Below are 18,731 nucleotides of genomic sequence, written 5' to 3'. Positions count from 1 at the left end.
GATGATCCTCCGGTTTCCAGCACACACATGCATGCCAGCCACCTGGTCTTCCGGTTTCTGATGCACATGCGAAGAGCAGCACCTGCCAGAAACCAGAAGAGCAGCTGCCTGGTGTGCATGCATATGCATAACCCTTCTACACCTTACAGATGACATAACAATGTTGATGTAATGTAATGTAATGTAATGACTGTATTCTATTCTATTCTATTCTACTCTACTCTACTCTCTATTCTATTCCATTCTGTCCTATACTACTCTGCTCTACTCTACATTCTATTTTATTCTCTTCTCTTCTACTCTCTATTCTATTCTATTCTATTCTATTCTATTCTACTCTACTCTACTCTACTCTACTCTCTATTCTACTCTACTCTCTAGTCTATTCTATTCTATTCTGTCCTATACTACTCTACTCTACATTCTATTCTATTCTACTCTACTCTCTATTCTACTCTACTCTCTATTCTATTCTTTCTATTCTATTCTACTCTACTCTCTATTCTATTCTACTCTCTATTCTATTCTACTCTCTATTCTATTCTATTCTTTCTATTCTATTCTATTCTATTCTATTCTACTCTCTATTCTATTCTACTCTCTATTCTATTCTATACTACTCTACTCTCTATTCTATTCTATACTACTCTACTCTACTCTCTACTCTATTAACTGTACTCTATTCTCTATTCTATTCTATTCTATTCTATTCTATTCTATTCTATTCTACTCTCTATTCTATTCTACTCTATTTTCTATTCTATTCCTATTCCTATTCTAGTCTACTTCTATGTTTATTCCTATTCCTATTCCTATTCCTATTCCTATTCCTATTCCTATTCCTATTCCTATTCCTATTCTTATTGCTATTCCTATTCTATTCACCAGAATCACAGATTGAAGCCATTCTGAGAATGAGCGCTCAATCTAATAGCTGTTTTGTAAGACTGCTCCTGACATGGCCTCAATATTCCTAAGGTGCATTAACCAAAGATGCCCAGCAACCTTTGCCATTTATTTTGTTTACCTTGTGTTTGCATCATCTCCCTACAGTCTCTTATCATGCTATCCGCGCCTTTATGATTCTGGGGTTGATCGCTGGAGCTGTCTCTCTCGGTGGACTTTGCACCTGCCTTAGCAAGATCTCCATGGGCACAATCCCATCCATTGCCAGCTTTATTGCAGTTAAGTACCCATACAAGAGTCTTCCCCCCCCCCAAGCTTTTGTGCGGCTTAGCAAAACACGATCACTGCTATTTGAAACTTCCTCAGACTCGTGCCAAGAAAACTTGAACTGTAATGCACTTCAAAAGCAGGCAAAATATAGAATTTGGAATGAGAGTAGGGATGAATTTTCTTTTGAACGCACAATGTATATGTGTCCTTGAAGTGACAGCAATGTCTCAAGGAAGCCAAGAGATGCTTGAATACCATTTTCCCACCCCTGCAGTCCATCCACTCCGTTCCCTGTTATTGTCAAGCTTCAAGCAAAGGAAAAATGTAGGTGAAAGTATGAGTCAGTCTTGACAGCATGGTTGGGGCCAATGAATCTAGTAGGCATTTCCAAGGACAGAAAAGGCATGGCTCCAATATCTCATAAGATGGCACTGTTTAGTTGAGGAGAAATGAGAGATGCCTATCTTGTCCGACTTTGTAGGATGCACAGGGACAATGAGACAAAGACAGCCCAATAAAGATCCAGGAACCAAATAAGAAAAGGCTTTATAGATGAAAACCAACATCTTGAATTGCACTCAGAAACCAACCAGCAACCATTGCAGCTCTTGAAGTGTTGATGCCAGGTGGACATACTGAAGTGTATCCATAATTCCTCATGCAGCCACCTTTAGTGTCCAGTGTGTCTTTCAAAGGTATCTTCAAGTGTGACCCCATGTACACTAGCTCAGACTAGAGATGACTAACCCATAAGTGGCTGTGAGAAAAGTCTTTTGATCTAAGAAAGGATGCAGTTCACTGTTAGAACAGATTTAGGAATGGAAAAATATGACACCGGGAAAAAAAAGGCAGATTAACCCATCCTTCCATATATTCCAGTTTCTGGGTTTGGAATAAATACGAAATACTTGGATTATACCAATGCAATAAACATCCCAAGAAGCTGCCTCCTTGTTTGTAATGAAAGCAGAAAAGCCCATTGGTGTCTTCCATACTTTTGAATGACATGTTTCTACCTCTACCTCTCTCTTGATTTTCAGACCTTTTGTATCATGATTGCCATGTCCATTTTCTCAGCAGGAATTGGTTCCACCAACCAATATGGATGGTCTTTTGGCTTGGCTTGGGCCTCTTTTCCTTTGTACCTTCTAACTGGTAAGGATCTTCTGTGAATAAACTGGTGGGGTTTTTTTTTTCTAAAGGTACATGTCTATGAATTCTGTACATTTTGACAACAGTGAAATTATTTGGTTTGGGAACTAAGCAACATCTAAACCTACAAACATCCATATATCTTACACTGCAGCTTATCCGATCCCATTCTTGGTTGGTTAGGTTAGGTTTAGGTTTATTAGATTTATATGCCGCCCTTCTCCCAAGGACTCAGGGCGACGTACAACAGTAAAAGAAACACATAATACAAAAGTTAAAAAAAATTTAAATAGAATATCCCAAACCCAATTAAAATTGACAATGACATTTTTTTTAAAAAAAAATCGAATTAAAATTAACAGTGATCAATAATTTATTTTTTTTTGTTCAGGCCAGGATGGCTTGCTGGAAAAGCCAACTTTTTAGGGCGCATCAGAAGGACTGGAGGTTGGGGATTATACGAAGCTCCGGGGGCAGCTCATTCCAGAGGGAAGGCGCTCCCCCCCCAAAAAAAAAATTCTACTTCATTTGCTGTGTGGCTAATCCATTCTTTCCCCCCCCCCTTTGGACAGGTTGGTTTCCTTATAAATTTCATAAACGTGAAGCAGCACCAATGTAGGAGAAATGTGATACTGCTTTTGGAGATGACCAGTGAAGCTGCATTGATATCCTTGGAGGCACGGATAGTGTTACATGTTCTCTTATTCTTTCATCTGTCTTATTCTTTATCTTTCATATCTTGAAGTAATAAAATTAGGATCTGAAGCCAGATCAGAAAAGAAATTTTCTTCCAAGAAAACAAAAGCAGATAATTCAATAGTTCAGTATCACTTTCTTTGATAAGTTTGGCCTTTGTTTTTTCAGTGGCACCTCTACCACTTCTAGTTCACTCTTTGCTTTAATGAAATATCTGCTATGTCAAGGTAAATGGTTTTTAAAAAATCATATTCGGGCTGCATGTATTCAGGTGATATAATACAGCAGCAAAAAGTAAGTTTTATCAGCACACTTGTGATATGCCAAGGTTTTTTTAAAAAAAAGCTGTTTTGGACTCATTTTCTGTGTACAAACACTCATTAAAGAATGTCAGAGCATCTGATGTTTGACCAATCCTGATAAATCTCCAAAATTTAACTTTTTAAAAAAGTTAAAAATTAGAAGGTTCCCAAGTTCATAAAATGCATGTTACAGACACTGTGATCCAGAAGTTTTAATACAACTGCAATATTTTGTGAAGGACACAATGCCCGTTGGGACACACATCTACACTGTATACATAGGCACACCTGAGATTTTTCTCCTACCTCTTTAAAATTCTTCAGGAAGAGTTAACTGCTCCCTTCAATTAAATGATAAAAATGAATCCAATTAAAAAAAAATAAGCTTCCCCAATTAGAGCAATTTATTCAGCCATGAAGAAGATTGTCGCTTAGTAATGCTGTATGTGCTGCGCAGATAGAAAACAGAGAATGAATATGTCAGTGCTTCAGCACCCTGGACAGTGCACTAATCTACAGCCATCTGGCTCTTCGTAAGGCCCAAGGAAGAGGGGTGTGCACATTTAGATGTCAAGTATCTGTAGCGTTCTGAACAATTCTTCACATATCTTTACAAACATTCACCTTCAAATATTCTCCATTCCCAAAGCTGGCATCTGCCCTGTGGGCAAAGATAACATATCAAAAAACAGCAGTACAATAATACTTTCATGCTGTGGCCAACACATCAGAGGTGGGTTCCTGCCAGTTCTAACCTCTTCTATAGAAGTGGTTCCACAAATCTACCGTGCCATTTAGAATCAGTTCCAGCTCCCTCCCCCTGCCCGTCCACACCACGCTTGCCCCGCCTGCCGCTCACTGATTGGCTGGATCACCAATCACCCCACCCGCCTCTAAGAGTCCTATCTTAACCTTAAAGTCTTAAAGCTGTCAAACCTAAACCTAACCTAAACCTTTTTTTTAAAGGGTTAGGGGTTCAAGGGTCTTGTAACTTGACAGCTTTAAGACTTGCACACTTCAATGCCAGAGTTCCTGAGCCAACATGACTGGAGGAAGAATTCTGGGAGTTGAAGTCCACAAGTCTTAAAGCTGTCAAGTTTGAACACCCCTGGGGTTTTTTTTCTAAAGGGTTAGGGGTGCAAGGGTCTTGTAACTTGACAGCTTTAAGACTTGCACACTTCAATGCCAGAGTTCCTGAGCCAACATGACTGGAGGTGGAATTCTGGAAGTTGAAGTCCACAAGTCTTAAAGCTGTCAAGTTTGAACACCCCTGGGGGTTTTTTTCTAAAGGGTTAGGGGTGCAAGGGTCTTGTAACTTGATAGCTTTAATACTTGCACTCTTCAATGCCAGAGTTCCTGAGCCAACATGACTGGAGGAGGAATTCTGGGAGTTGAAGTCCACAAGTCTTAAAGCTGTCAAGTTTGAACACCCCTGGGTTTTTTTTTCAAAAAGGTTAGGGATGCAAGGGTCTTGTAACTTGACAGTTTTAAGACTTGCCTGCTTCAAACGCCAGAGTTTCTGAGCCAACATTTTGGTTGCTAAGTGAGCTTCACCACATTTTACAAGTTGGCCACGCCCAACCAAGGTTTTAGATGTTAATCATCATTTGTGCAAAACGTAAAAAAGAAAAGTTCTGTTCAAAGAAGGTACAAAAATGAAGATACATTTTGAAGAACTAAGCAGAATACAGGAGATAATAGATATGCTCTGGATATGGGTTCATTCTCTTAGATTGTACAGTATTTCATTAATAAACTTATAATTTTTTTAATACATATATATATATAATTGACTATTTTTTCAAGGTGGATCCAGGTATCCTATTTTCCACAGAAATATCACTTTGAATAGCGTAAACTTGATTAATGCCACCATTTCATGGGGTTTATTAATGGAATTGATCAAGATTTACCTGTATGGGATTATTAAAAAGAAAAGAAAAGAAACTTCTTGTCTTCAGCTTCACTTTGATCCTGGTTGTAAAAATAGCCATATCTATCTGTTAAATTGAGATGGAGAGAAATATAAAATATGGATGCCTTTTTTTTCAACTATACTTTTTTATTTTCCATTTTCATAACATACAATTACATGTATACTATTACATAGCCAGTATCCTATTGTATTAAGTAGTAATTATATCAGTTCCTCTTGTCATCAACACCCAGAAAGATAAAAACCCATTGTTAGCTCTTCTGCTCTCCATTCACCTCTTTATTCTACCTCTCTCCTACCTACTTTCTTCCCTCCATCATCCTTTCCTACTCTACTTCCCCTTCCTTTCTCCTTCTCCTCTCACTACCTTCCACTCCTCCTTATCCTCCTCATCTTCCTCCCTTACCCTCTCTCCTATCCTTCTCTTCCTATCTTTCTTCTCTCTTCTGTTTCCCACTCTTCCTCTCATTGGTGTATTTCTACTTCTGAGCAAACTCCAATCTATGTTGATGGTATTTATGCTTCCATATCAGTATACTTAACATATCCTAGTTTCAAAGAAAAAATAAGAGAAGACAGTATACATGTGCAATCATATTACATTAAAATCTAACAACCCTCGTCAAGCCTCCTCAAACCGGAAGCCGGTGCCTTTTTATGTTTTAATATCAGGTCAAATAAAGAAGCAGACAGAAAATTGAAATCCCGTGGCCCCTGGGTGGATGCTCCAACTCTTGTAGAGGGAATGGTCCCAGTCTCATAAAAGAAAATCAAGAGCAGTCAACATTTGGAATTGAACTAAATTTCACTGGATTTTAACAACTGTGTCCTTCTACAAAATCTCAGCATCTGGATTTTAGGAAAGATGAAAGAAATAAAGAAATAAAGAAATAAAGAAATAAAGAAATAAAGAAATAAAGAAATAAAGAAATAAAGAAATAAAGAAAGAAGGAAGGAAGGAAGGAAGGAGGGTAACCCTTTTGCATTCCACCAGGGGGCAGCACAATGCTGAAGCACTGATCATGGCATTAATAGACCAAGGATTTGACAGCAGAAACACATCACCATTGCTGAAAAATGACTTGGAAGTGCCTGTCTGATCAACTTCTGCAAATAGAATGAGAAGAACCAAATAATCTTGGAGTCAGTTTCAGAAAATAGACCTGAAGCACTCAAAGAAAACAAGAATCGGTCATTGGGACCTAGCTCCCAAAAATATTAGGCTGTTTTATTGGCTGGATCGCTCAAGCCATAGGACAATGGAGCACAGAATCACAACCCTGACTTATAAGATCCCACACAATGAACATCTTCCCACCTGGTATTCACAATGAGGGAGGACACAAGTTCGGTAGCGGGAGAGCGCGAAGGAATTGGACACACAAGGAATTTGTCTTTGGTGCATATGGTCTCAGTGTACATAAAAAGACAAGATACGTTCATCAAGAATCATAAGGTACAACACTTAATGATAGTCATAGGGTACAAAGAAGCCATCAGGGAACAATATCAGTATAAATCGTAAGGATCCAATAGCAACAAGGTTACAGTCCTGCACTCATAAGTGAGAGAAGATGGGTGATAGAAACGATGAGAAGACTAATAGTGTAAAACATCAGATCAGGCTCAATATTTCCTCCGAGACTCAACCAGCTTTCTTTTTTTATTTTTTTATTTTTTATTTTATACACATAAGCACATCAACAGAACACATAAACTCATTAACACCGAGCCTTCTCGGTGGCTGCTCCGTCCCTTTGGAACGAACTCCCCGTGGAGATTCGGACCCTCACCACCCTCCAGTCCTTCCGCACCGCTTTAAAGATCTGGCTGTCCCGGCTGGCCTGGGGTTAAGATTGTAGCCCCACTCGAATTGTGCGATTGTTGTGTTTTCTTTTTAACATGCTGTATTGTCTATTGTTTGTCTTCTCCCCCTCCCTCTTTTGAATTGTGAACCGCCCTGAGTCCCCCCAGGGAAAAGGGCGGCATACAAATAAAGGCAAAAAAATAATAATAATAACAAAAAAAAAAAATAACCACATAACTTAAAAACAACATAGGAACAATAAGTTCCATCGTATATCATACAGCAGTTCCGAATCGGTTTCTTTGCAGTTAGTGTTTTCCCTTCTATACATTTCTATCTTGCGTTGGTAATCTCGTTACTCATTATCCATTTTTATATACATTTCTTTATTTATTTATACTTAGCTACTTATGATCAAGTATTATTTACCTATGTTGTGCTTTATGTTTTTACTGTCATCTATTCTCTTACATGCAGTTATAGGTATACATTCACATAGTTATTCTTTTTCTTTGCCATTCTTATATTATTATTACTATTATTATTATTATTATTATTATTATTATTATTATTATTATTATTCCATTTAAAAGGGTATAAGGTATAATTTGGAATGTATTATTTACCATCCTTCACACCTGCTATGACACCACCTTATTTTCTCTTTCTTTTCTTTTCTCCCTCCCTTCCTTCTCTACTTCCTTCCTTCCTCCTCTCCTTCCCCTTCTTCCTTCCCTTACTTCTCCCCTACTCCTACCCTCTGTCTTCTCCTTCCTACCTCTCTCCTTCTCTTTTTCTTTCTTCAGCTTCCTTTTGCCTGTCCTATCCTCAATATTGAAACTTATTGAAAACACATGTGGCGTAATTAAAAACTGGAAATATCCGAAGCTCCACCTCCTTTCTCCTTGATTTCTAAACCCCGCTGATAAATTATGAGCATATAATGACAGTCACTGTACTTTGGTCCAAGCTTTTCATAGCTCTTAATCTGAGATGCCCTGTTACCTGTGGGATTATTCCACCTTTTTCTTCCTTCGTCTGAAGTTCCTTCAGGTGTCTCATCTCAGAGTTGAAGAAGAAACTGAAGCTCAATTTCCTAGAGTTTCCTGAATCGGAGGGACAATGGCAATGTGGTGGCCATTACTTGTCCTAAAGCTCGTCAGTCCTATTCTTCTATCTCTGGCTTCTGCACTTCTGCTCATTAGTCTATTCACTGACAACTGGATTGTTGTCACTAATTCTTTGGGAACGCACTATGAAAACCTGTGGAGATATTGCATCGACTCAACCTGCTTCTCTATAAATCGAGGTTGGGGTAAGCTGTTTGTCAGGATGTAGCATGTGACACACCTGGGCCACTCGCCTTCTGAGGTTGCTAATTTCTTTGAAGATGGAGGTTCATAGGTCATAGCAGAGTCATTTCTTGGTAGAATAGAGGAGAGGAGAGAATGAATAAAATAGGATAGAATAAAATAGAGAAAAGAGGAGAGAATGAATAGAATAGAATAGAGGGGAGGAGAGGAGAGGAAAGAATGAATAAAATGGGATAGAATAAAATAGAGAGAAGAGGAGAGAATGAATAGAATAGAATAGAGGAGAGGAGAGAATGAATAAAATAAAATAAAGTAGAATAGAATAGAATAGAGGAGAGGAGAGGATAGAATGAACAGAATAGAATATGGGAGAGGAGAGTATGAATAGAATAGAATAGAATAGAATAGAATATAGAATGGATAGAATAGAATAGAGGAGAGGAGAGAAGAGAGGGTAGAATGAATAAAATAAAATAATAATAAAATAAAATAAAATAAAATAAAATGTATAGAATAGAATAGGGGAGAGGAGAGGAAAGAATGAATAAAATAGGATAGAATAAAATAGAGAGAAGAGGAGAGAATGAATAGAATAGAATAGAGGAGAGGAGAGAATGAATAAAATAAAATAAAGTAGAATAGAATAGAGGAGAGGAGAGGATAGAATGAATAGAATATGGGAGAGGAGAGTATGAATAGAATAGAATAGAATATAGAATGGATAGAATAGTATAGAGGAGAGGAGAGGGTAGAATGAATAAAATAAAATAAAATAGAATGAATAGAATAGGGGAGAGAAGATAGAATGAATAAAATAAAATAGAGGAGAGAATAGAATGAATAGAATAGAATAGGAGTTGGAAGGGATCTTAGAGATCTTCTAGTCCAGCATCCTGCTCAAGCAAGAAAACCTACATTATTTCAGACCAGTGACTATCTTGAGCCGAGGTGGCGCGGTGGTTAAATGCAGCACTGCAGGCTACTTCAGCTGACTGCTAGATCAGCAGTTCAGCAGTTCAAATCTCACCGGCTCAGGGTTGACTCAGCCTTCCATCCTTCCGAGGTGGGTGAAATGAGGACCCGGATTGTTGTTGGGGGCAATATGCTGACTCTGTAAACCGCTTAGAGAGGGCTGAAAGCCCTATGAAGCGGTATATAAGTCTACTGCTATTGCTATTGCTATTGCTATTGTTTCTTCTTAAAAACCTCCAGTGATGGATCGCCCACAATTTCTGAAGGCAACTTATTCCATTGGTTAATTGTCCTCACTGTTAGGAGGTTTCTCCTTAATTCCAGGCTGCTTCTCTCTTTGATTAGTTTCCAACCCTTGTTCCTTGTCCTCCCTTCTGGTGCTTTGGAGAATAGTTTGAACCCCCACCACCACCTCTATCTCACACTGTCCCCCCTTTGAGACCTTCTGACTAGCCGAGTCAACAGGGAAGCCAGATTCACTGAACGACACCAGTGATTCACTTAAGAACTCTGGCAAGGAAACTGGCAAAATGGGGCCAATTCAATTGGCAACGGAAATTTGGGGGTTCAATTGTGTTCGTACGTTGAGGATTACCTGTATTTATGAACCTGGGGTTTCGGGTTATGGCGTTATGTGAACGCAGCTACTCCAAAGGCTTGTCTTGTTTTGCATTCTGAACGTGTTATCATTATTCTTTTGCAGAATACGACTTATTTGTTATTGGGCTTCTGGGAATAGCAGCAGCGCATTCAGTCGCACTCCCGCTTTCTCTCCTCCTGCTCTGCATCTGCAAGAAGAACAGCTTCCTGATCAAAAAATTCCAACAAAGCATCTTATTGCCAGGTACCTGCAACCTCAAATTCCTCTTCTGAAGCAGAATGGATTGGCTTAGGTCCCTTAACCCAACTTGTTGGTTCCCTCCCCCACCCCACCCCAAAAGCTGGCCAGAAATGCCTACTTTTGCAACTTAAACCCAACTTATAATTTATTTATTTGCTTGCTTTTATTGATTTATAAATTGATTGATAAGAGTAGCTCAATGTAGAGAATGGAGTGGGGTGGAGCGGAGCAGAGCGGAGCAGAATAAAATAGAAATTAGAAGAGAAGAGAAGAGAGTGGAATGGAATGGAGTGGAGTGGAGTGGAGTGGAAGGGAAGGGAAGGGAAGGGAAGGGAAGAAGGGAAGAGAAGAGAAGAGAGTGAAATGGAAGGGAAGGGGATAAAATAGAATGGAATGGAGTGGAGTGGAAGGGAAGGGAAGGGAAGAGAAGAGTGGAATGGAATGGAATGGAGTGGAGTGGAGTGGAGTGGAGTGGAGGGGAAGGGAAGAGAAGAAGGGAAGAGAAGAGAAGAGAGTGAAATGGAAGGGAAGGGAATAAAATAGAATGGAATGCAGTGGAGTGGAAGGGAAGGGAAGAGAAGCGAGTGGAATGGAATGGAATGGAGTGGAGTGGAGTGGAAGGGAAGGGAAGGGAAGAGAAGAAGGGAAGAGAAGAGAGTGAAATGGAAGGGAAGGGAATAAAATAGAATGGAATGCAGTGGAGTGGAAGGGAAGGGAAGAGAAGCGAGTGGAATGGAATGGAGTGGAGTGGAGTGGAAGGGAAGGGAAGAGAAGAAGGGAAGAGAAGAGAGTGAAATGGAAGGGAAGGGAATAAAATAGAATGGAATGCAGTGGAGTGGAAGGGAAGGGAAGAGAAGCGAGTGGAATGGAATGGAATGGAGTGGAGTGGAGTGGAAGGGAAGGGAAGGGAAGAGAAGAAGGGAAGAGAAGAGAGTGAAATGGAAGGGAAGGGAATAAAATAGAATGGAATGCAGTGGAGTGGAAGGGAAGGGAAGAGAAGCGAGTGGAATGGAATGGAGTGGAGTGGAGTGGAAGGGAAGGGAAGGGAAGAGAAGAAGGGAAGAGAAGAGAGTGAAATGGAAGGGAAGGGAATAAAATAGAATGGAATGCAGTGGAGTGGAGTGGAAGGGAAGGGAAGGGAAGGGAAGAGAAGAGAGTGGAATGAAACGGAATAGAAGAGAAGAGAAGAGAAGGGAATGGAATGGAACAGAATTCTTTATTGGCCAAGTGTGATTGGACACACAAGGAATTTGTCCTTGGTGCATAAGGTCTCAGTGTACATAAAAAATACATTCATCAAGAACTGTAAGATACAACACTTAGTGATAAGTCCTAGGATACTAAACAAGCAATCAAACCTCTTACTAGGAAACTAAATAAAACAATATAAATCATAAAGGCAGAAGCAACAAGGTCATAAGTAGGAGGAGATAGGTAATAGGAAAGATGAGAAGAAGAATAGTAATGCCGTCTTAGTAAATAATGTTGTGGGAAATAGTTGTTTAGGAGAGTGATGGCATTTGGGGGAGGGAACTGTCTTTGTGTCTAGTTGTCTTGGTGTGCAGTTCTCTATAGTGTTGTTTTGAGGGTAGAAGTGGAGTTGTAGAGCATATTGCAGTAATCCAAATGAGAGATGACCAAGAGTGATGGAGCACAGGGCCCCATGGCCCAGGAAAGGCCACAGGACTCAAAGATGTCCTCCTAGCCACAACTTCCACCTGCTATTAGAGTAGGTACCATAAATCTAGAAGGAACCCCCTTCCCCTCAGCTTATGTCCTGGGTAATGCAATTCTACCCAGAACTAAAGACGATAAACCCCCCAGATCCTGAGGCACTACACACACACAGCCACTCTGTTTTACCAGGGTTTTATCAGTCTAGAAAATAGAAGGACTAGGGGTAATATGTTAGCAGTATTCCAGTATTCCCAGGTGGCGCAGTGGTTAGAGTGCAGTACTGCAGGCTACTTCAGCTGACTGCTAGCTGCAGTTCGGCAATTCAAATCTCACGAGGCTCAAGGTTGACTCAGCCTTCGGTCCTTCCGGGGTGGGTCAAATGAGGACCCACATTGTTGGGGGCAACAGGCTGACTCTGCAAACCGCTTAGAGAGGGCTGTAAAGCACTGGGAAGTGGTATATACGTCTAAGGGCTATTGCTATTTGCGGGGCTGCCACAAAGAAGAGGATTTCAACTTATTTTCCAAAGCATTAGAAGGCGGGACAAGAAACAATGGATGGAAACTAATCAAGGAGAGAAGCAACCTGGAATTAAGGAGAAGTTTCCTAAGAGTGAGGACAATTAACCAATGGAACAGAAGTTGCCTTCAGAAATTGTAAATGCTGCAACACTGGAAGTTTTCAAGAAGAGACTGGACAGCCATTTGTCTGAAATGATACAGGCAGAGGTGACATTCAGCAGGTTCTGACCTACTGGAGAACCACTAGCGGAAATTTTGAGTAGTTGGGAGAACCAGTAAATGCCACCTTTAACTGGTTCCGCCCCCATCTATTCTCTGCCTCCTGAATCCCAGCTGATCGGGAGGGAATGTGGGTTTTACAGTATCCTTCCCCTGCCGCGCCCACCAAGCCACACCCACCCACTAAGCCACACCCACCCACCAAGCCACGCTCACAGAACCAGTAGTAAAAAAAAAATTTGAATTCCACCACTGGGTACAGGGTTTCCTGCCTGAGCAGGGGACTGGACTAAAAGTCCTCCAAGGTCTCTTCCAGCTGCATTCTGATCGATTGATTGATTGATTGATTGATTCAGCTGAAACCTGTTCCCCTCCATTCAGACTCTCACACCAGGCACCACGAAAGGCCAGCCATGGCATGACCACAGATCACCCAAGATGGAGATGCAAAGTTGGGTGTCGTCAGCATACAAGTACAAACTTGGATTTCTGGGAAGGTCTTTAGGGTTGGTAGAGTAGCAATAGCCTTGAATGCTTCCCCAAGTGATTATTCTCACCACTTTTGCCTATTATAATTAAGGCAAATTCAGTCTCTTTCCCACACTTTCCCTTTCACCTGGATTCAGTAATCCATAAGCTCTTGAGTAATGACCCTGTTTTCTCCCTGAACCGTTTCCTCTCTGAGGTTCCAAGACCTATTAAGCATTACATCACTCATATTGAGCAATAAATATTTCCCTCTATAGTTTCCTCTATAGGCCAGTTCTTCTCTAAATCACTTCCTCTTCTATGCTAAACTCTCACACACTTGATTGATTTGATTTGATTTATTGCATTTCTATGCCGCCCTATTCCCAGAGGGACTCAGGGCGGCTCACAAACCAAAGTAAGGGGGGGGATACAAACAGGAGGAAAACAACAGACAAACAACTACAACAATTTAAAAACAATCAACAAGCACACAATTCGAGCGGGGACGGGAACTCGTCAGCCCCAGGCCTGTCAGGTTTTAAGGGCTTTGCAGAAAGCCTGAAGGGTGGTGAGGGTCCGAATCTCCACAGGGAGCTCGTTCCAGAGGGCCGGAGCAGCCACAGAGAAGGCCCTCCTCCGGGTGGTAGCCAATCGGCATTGGCCGGTAGATGGAATTCGGAGGAGGCCTAGTCTGTGGGATCTAATAGGTCTATGGGAGGTAATTGGCAGCAGGCGGTCTCTCAAGTACCCAGGTCCAATACCATGAAGGGCTTTATAAGTAACGACTAGCACCTTGAAGCGTATCCGAAGACCAATAGGCAGCCAGTGCAGCTCACGGAGGATAGGTGTGACGTGGGTGTACCGGGGTGCACCCACAATCGCTCGCGCGGCTGCATTCTGGACAAGCTGAAGTCTCCGAATGCTCTTCAAGGGCTGCCCCATGTAGAGCGCATTGCAGTAGAGCGCGATTGCCAGCTGCCCTTGTGTGTTTCCCTTAATGTCAGTTAATCCCCTGAAACTACACACATGATTTCCCTAGTACCTTGGGTCAGTCTTCTTATAGGTTGATCATGTGGTTGTGTGCATTATTACATTTGGCCATGATATTTTGGAACTGATTTTTAAAAAAATCTCTGACATGTTTCAATTCATTTCTTCCTAGGGGTGGCTACAATGATTGGAATGTCAGTTTATACTGGACATTACACTTACGACGTGAATTATGAAGACCGAGGATTTTCCTTCTGGATGGCCTGGGCTTCCTTCCCCATCTCCATTGTTTCTGGTGAGTTCGGTGGTGGCATTACGAAATGTGGGCTTCATCAACTCCTTTGTCCAAATTGAGCTTCCAACTGTATTCCACATTAAGCCATCTTGGTTTCATTAAAGACTCTTTTGGAGCTAATTTGCTGTGGGTGAATCCAAGACAGTGGTGGGATTCAACCAGTTCGCACCTATTCGGGAGAACCAGTTGTTAATTTTCTAAGCAATTTTGAGAACCGGTTGTTTGAAGAAATCTCATTTTGTTTCCCCCCCCCCCCCACTTTACAGGGCTAATCCTGTAAGGAAGGCAGGAAGGAAACATTCTGGTGTTGTTTCTAGCCTAACCTTTATTGCCCTGTTTACAGAAACTGCCTCTCAGGTTAACCCTTATTACATTGTCACAGCTAAGGCGAAGCTCCCATTGACCTGAGTGACGTTGAGTTGCCCATGGCCACACGGTCACATGACCACCGAGCCCCGCCTACCCAGCTGGTCTTTAGGGCAGAGAACCAGTTTTAAATTATTTGAATCCCACCACTGATCCAGGATGTGTTGTTTCCTTAACCACACACAATTATTTTGCCCCTGGGTCCTTCTGCAGTCTTTTGTCAACTTTGCACTTAGTTTAGAGTTCCTACGGGTTGCCCATTCAAATATTAACCAGCCTCGAGTCTGCTTAATTCTTTCAAGACCAGCCAAGCTTGGCTTGGTGTTTCCATTGGCTTCACATGTACCGTGATGAAAACACAAAATGGTGGGACATCATTCTTAGAAATATGTGTGTAGCTTCTCCAGAAATTACGGGTGTTCCATCACTGGAGGTTTTTGAGAAGAGACTGGACAGCCACTTGTCTGGAATGGTAGAGGGTCTCCTGCTTCAACGGGAAGTTGGACTAGAAGACCCCAAAGGCCTTCCAGCCATTTGAGAGACTGACACAAAGAAGAGGGGGGTCAACGTATTCTCCAAAGCATCAGAGGGCAGGATAAGGTACAATGGATAGAACCTGATCAAGGAATTAAGGAGAAACCACCTAACAACGAGGTCAATTAATCTGTGGAAAGGCTTGTCTTCAGAATTTGTGGGTGCTTCATCACTGGAGATTTTTAAAAAGAACACTTATCTGAAATGGTATAGAATCTCCTGCTTGAGCAGAGGGTTGGACTAGAACACCTCCAAGGTCCCTTCCAGCTCCAATTATTTGGTTATTCTGTTATTTTTAGATGTTACAATGAATGAGGTTTGCGCTTCTCCATAGACATTAGAATGAATGAAATTTCAGAAAAGCATTTTTATGCAAGCAGGGAGGGTAGCTAGTTTTTCTCTCCTAGACCATCTCCTTATCAATTATCTCATGACGTAGCTCAGACAGGTAAGAAATGTTCAAATGCAAGGCAGGAATTGGATGAGATTTCAGGATAAAGATGAGCAAAGCTGAATTTTCAGTCTATTTCTCAAGAGAAAGTTAGTCTCCACCTGATCCTAAAGATCACAATACACGTTTGATTTTTTTTCTTCTTTGTCCCTTCCAGCTTTTGCAGGATGGTGTCATATTATATTCCAGGAAATCGAAGAAGAAAATGAAATCATATCAAATGTAATTCCGGGAAACTGAAAAAGCTCAAGGCCGTGGAATGTGCTTTACAGATTTGGAAAGAATATTTCTTCTTTAAATGGACTAGAACTGCATCGAAAAATTGTCTGATGCTCCTTGGTTTATATGTTTAAAGTTAATCAGTGTGGCCTTTTATTTATTGATATCATTTCCTTTTTCTTGAACCAGAATCAAAATGCCATATTAGGGATTTTCTATCGCGGTTTCTCTTAGCGCCACATTTTGTCCGAAGCAATGCATGTGCAGTTGAAGCTCACTGGAGATGTGCGTAAATGTTCCAAACAATATCATTTTAATGCTTTCCCTTTTTCTGACCTCCCTTAAAAACGCACAGACACATCAACACCAATAGATCAGGGGTGAAATTCATTTTTTTTAATGGATAGTTCTGTGGGCGTGGCTTGGTGGGCATAGTGTGGATTGGTGGGTGTGGCAGGGAAAGGATACTGCAAAATCCCCATTCCTATCACACTCTGGGGCCAGCCAGTGGTGGCATTTGCCGGTTCTCCGAACTACTCAAAATTTCTGCTACCGGTTCTCCAGAACCTGTCAGAACCTGCTGGATTTCACCCCTGAAATAGATACACACAGAGAGATAGAAACAGGTAAGCATACCTACGCAAAAACCCAGGCTGTACAGTAGTCCTCAACATGACCATGCGGGATGACACAATGGTTGTAAGTGTGAAAAAATGGTGATAAGACCCCTTTTTCAATGCCGTTGTAATTTTGAACATTCACTAAAGGAACTGTTGTAATTCGAGGTTTTATACTGTGGTTTTAGTCCTTTATGACAAATTTGCTGTAAGGCAGTCATGGAAATGTTTTTATTGTTGGGGTGGTGGTGGTTACAGGATACTTTTCTTTTTGATTAGACTTCTGGGCCAACATTAATACAATACAATAAAATACAATAATACAATACAATACAATACAATACAATAATACAATACAATAATACAATGCAATACAATAATACAATAATACAATACAATAATACAATACAATACAATACAATGCAATAATACAATGCAATACAATACAATACAATAATGCAATACAATACAATACAATAGCAGAGTTGGAAGGGACCTTGGAGGTCTTCTAGTCCAACCCCCTGCCTAGGCAGGAAACCCTATACCATTTCAGACAAATGGCTATCCAACATCTTCTTAAAGACTTCCAGTGTTGGGGCATTCACAACTTCTGGAGGCAACTTCTGTTCCACTGATGAATTGTTCTCACTGTCAGGAAAATTCTCCTCAGTTCTAAGTTGCTTCTCTCCTTGATTAGTTTCCACCCATTGCTTCTTGTTCTACCCTCAGGTGCCTTGGAGAATAGTTTGACTACCTCTTCTTTGTGGCAACCCTGAGATATTGGAACACTGCTATCATGTCTCCCCTAGTCCTTCTTTCTATTAAACTAGACATACCCAGTTCCTGCAACCGTTCTTCATATGTTTTAGCCTCCAGTCCCCAATCCTCTTTGTTGCTCTTCTCTGCACTCTTTCTAGAGTCTCCACGTCTTTTCTACATCGTGGCAACCAAAACTGAATGCAGTATTCCAAGTGTGGCCTTACCAAGGCCTTAAAAAGTGGTATTAACCCTTCACGTGATCTTGATTCTATCCCTCTGTTGATGCAGCCTAGAATTGTGTTGGTTTTTTTGGCAGCTGCTGCACACGGCTGGCTCATATTTAAATGGTTGTCCACTAGGACTCCAAGATCCCTCTCACAGTTACTACTGTTGAGCAAGGTACTACCTATACTGTACCTGTGCATTTCGTTTTTTACCTTTTTACATCACATTTACCTGTGCTCTGTTTCATCTGCAATGAATTTTCTAAACCCCAATTCTTAGACAGGACATTTTCCTCTCCTCTCGCTCATTTTCTAGACCATGCCTGCATTCGTACACATCATCTCATAGATGGCCTTTATATGTGTCTCTTTGCTCTTCATTAGTACATTCAATTCAGTGTGTGTCCAAACTCAGCTGGAAAGAGGTTTCCATAAATATATGTGGTGTATAAAATTGCAACAGACACTCGTGTGTGTTGCAATTTTATACACCACATATACTGTATATGTGATATCGGGAGTATCAGTCAAGAATTAGGAAATTCTCCCTTGATCTCTGCTCGGCTATAAATTTTTCAGGGTGGGTGTTGAGTTAATCATTACCTCACCCTAAACTGCTACCGAGATAATTAGGAGGATAAAGGTGTAAAGCATAATCATTTTAAAATGTCACAGCTTTAGGGTAGCATTTCAGGCTGCATATAAATGAACAAGCAGCAGCTATAAAATTGCAATAAAAAGAGAAAAGAAAAATTACCCAAAGCATCATCACATATATATACCAATGCAACCAAAAATTAAGCAGCGGAACGACTTCCCTTCAGAAGTTGTGGGTGCCCCAACACTGGAGGTTTTAAAGGAGAGATTGGACAACCATTTGTCTGAAGTGGTATAGGGCTTCCAACTTGAGCAGGAGGTTGGATTAGAAGACCTCCAAGGTCCCTCCCAACTCTCTTCAATCAGAATAGCTGGAAGGGACCTTGGAGGTCTTCTAGTCCAACCCTCTGCTCAAGCAGGAGACTCTATACAATATGAGACAAGTGGCTTATCCAGTAGTCTCTCCTTCTATTAAACCTGGAGTGAATTTTGCAATCGATAGTTTCTTTAATAAAGTCACCAGGAGACTAGATTTGACCTAGGCAGAAGCTCAACCAGATCAGGGGTCTCTAACCTTGGCGATTTAAGATTTGTGG

The 18,731-nt window shown here is 40.9% G+C and overlaps 1 protein-coding gene across 2 annotated transcripts; it reads left to right on the top strand.

Moving 5' to 3' along the window:
• Positions 1–2,222: 2,222 nt before the first annotated feature.
• On the top strand, positions 2,223–16,775 carry LOC148042985 (uncharacterized). Of its 2 annotated transcripts, none has more exons than XM_087727180.1 (4): positions 2,223–2,331; positions 10,058–10,198; positions 14,246–14,368; positions 15,877–16,775. In XM_087727180.1, exons 1-4 carry the CDS (start codon positions 2,229–2,231, stop codon positions 15,957–15,959), a joined length of 450 nt encoding a protein of 149 aa, XP_087583306.1. In that variant the 5' UTR covers positions 2,223–2,228; the 3' UTR covers positions 15,960–16,775. The 2 variants fall into 2 exon arrangements, with proteins under 2 accessions (XP_087583306.1, XP_087583305.1); XM_087727179.1 differs by lacking the exon at positions 2,223–2,331 and adding an exon at positions 8,089–8,384.
• The last annotated feature ends 1,956 nt before the right edge of the window (positions 16,776–18,731 follow it).

Source organism: Thamnophis sirtalis, unplaced genomic scaffold, assembly GCF_051295495.1.
Source record: "Thamnophis sirtalis isolate CommonGarterSnake01/CBP01778 unplaced genomic scaffold, rThaSir2_p1.2 scaffold_13, whole genome shotgun sequence".
In the NCBI taxonomy this organism is placed as follows: domain Eukaryota; kingdom Metazoa; phylum Chordata; class Lepidosauria; order Squamata; family Natricidae; genus Thamnophis; species Thamnophis sirtalis.
This window is presented reverse-complemented; position numbering and strand designations above follow the sequence as displayed.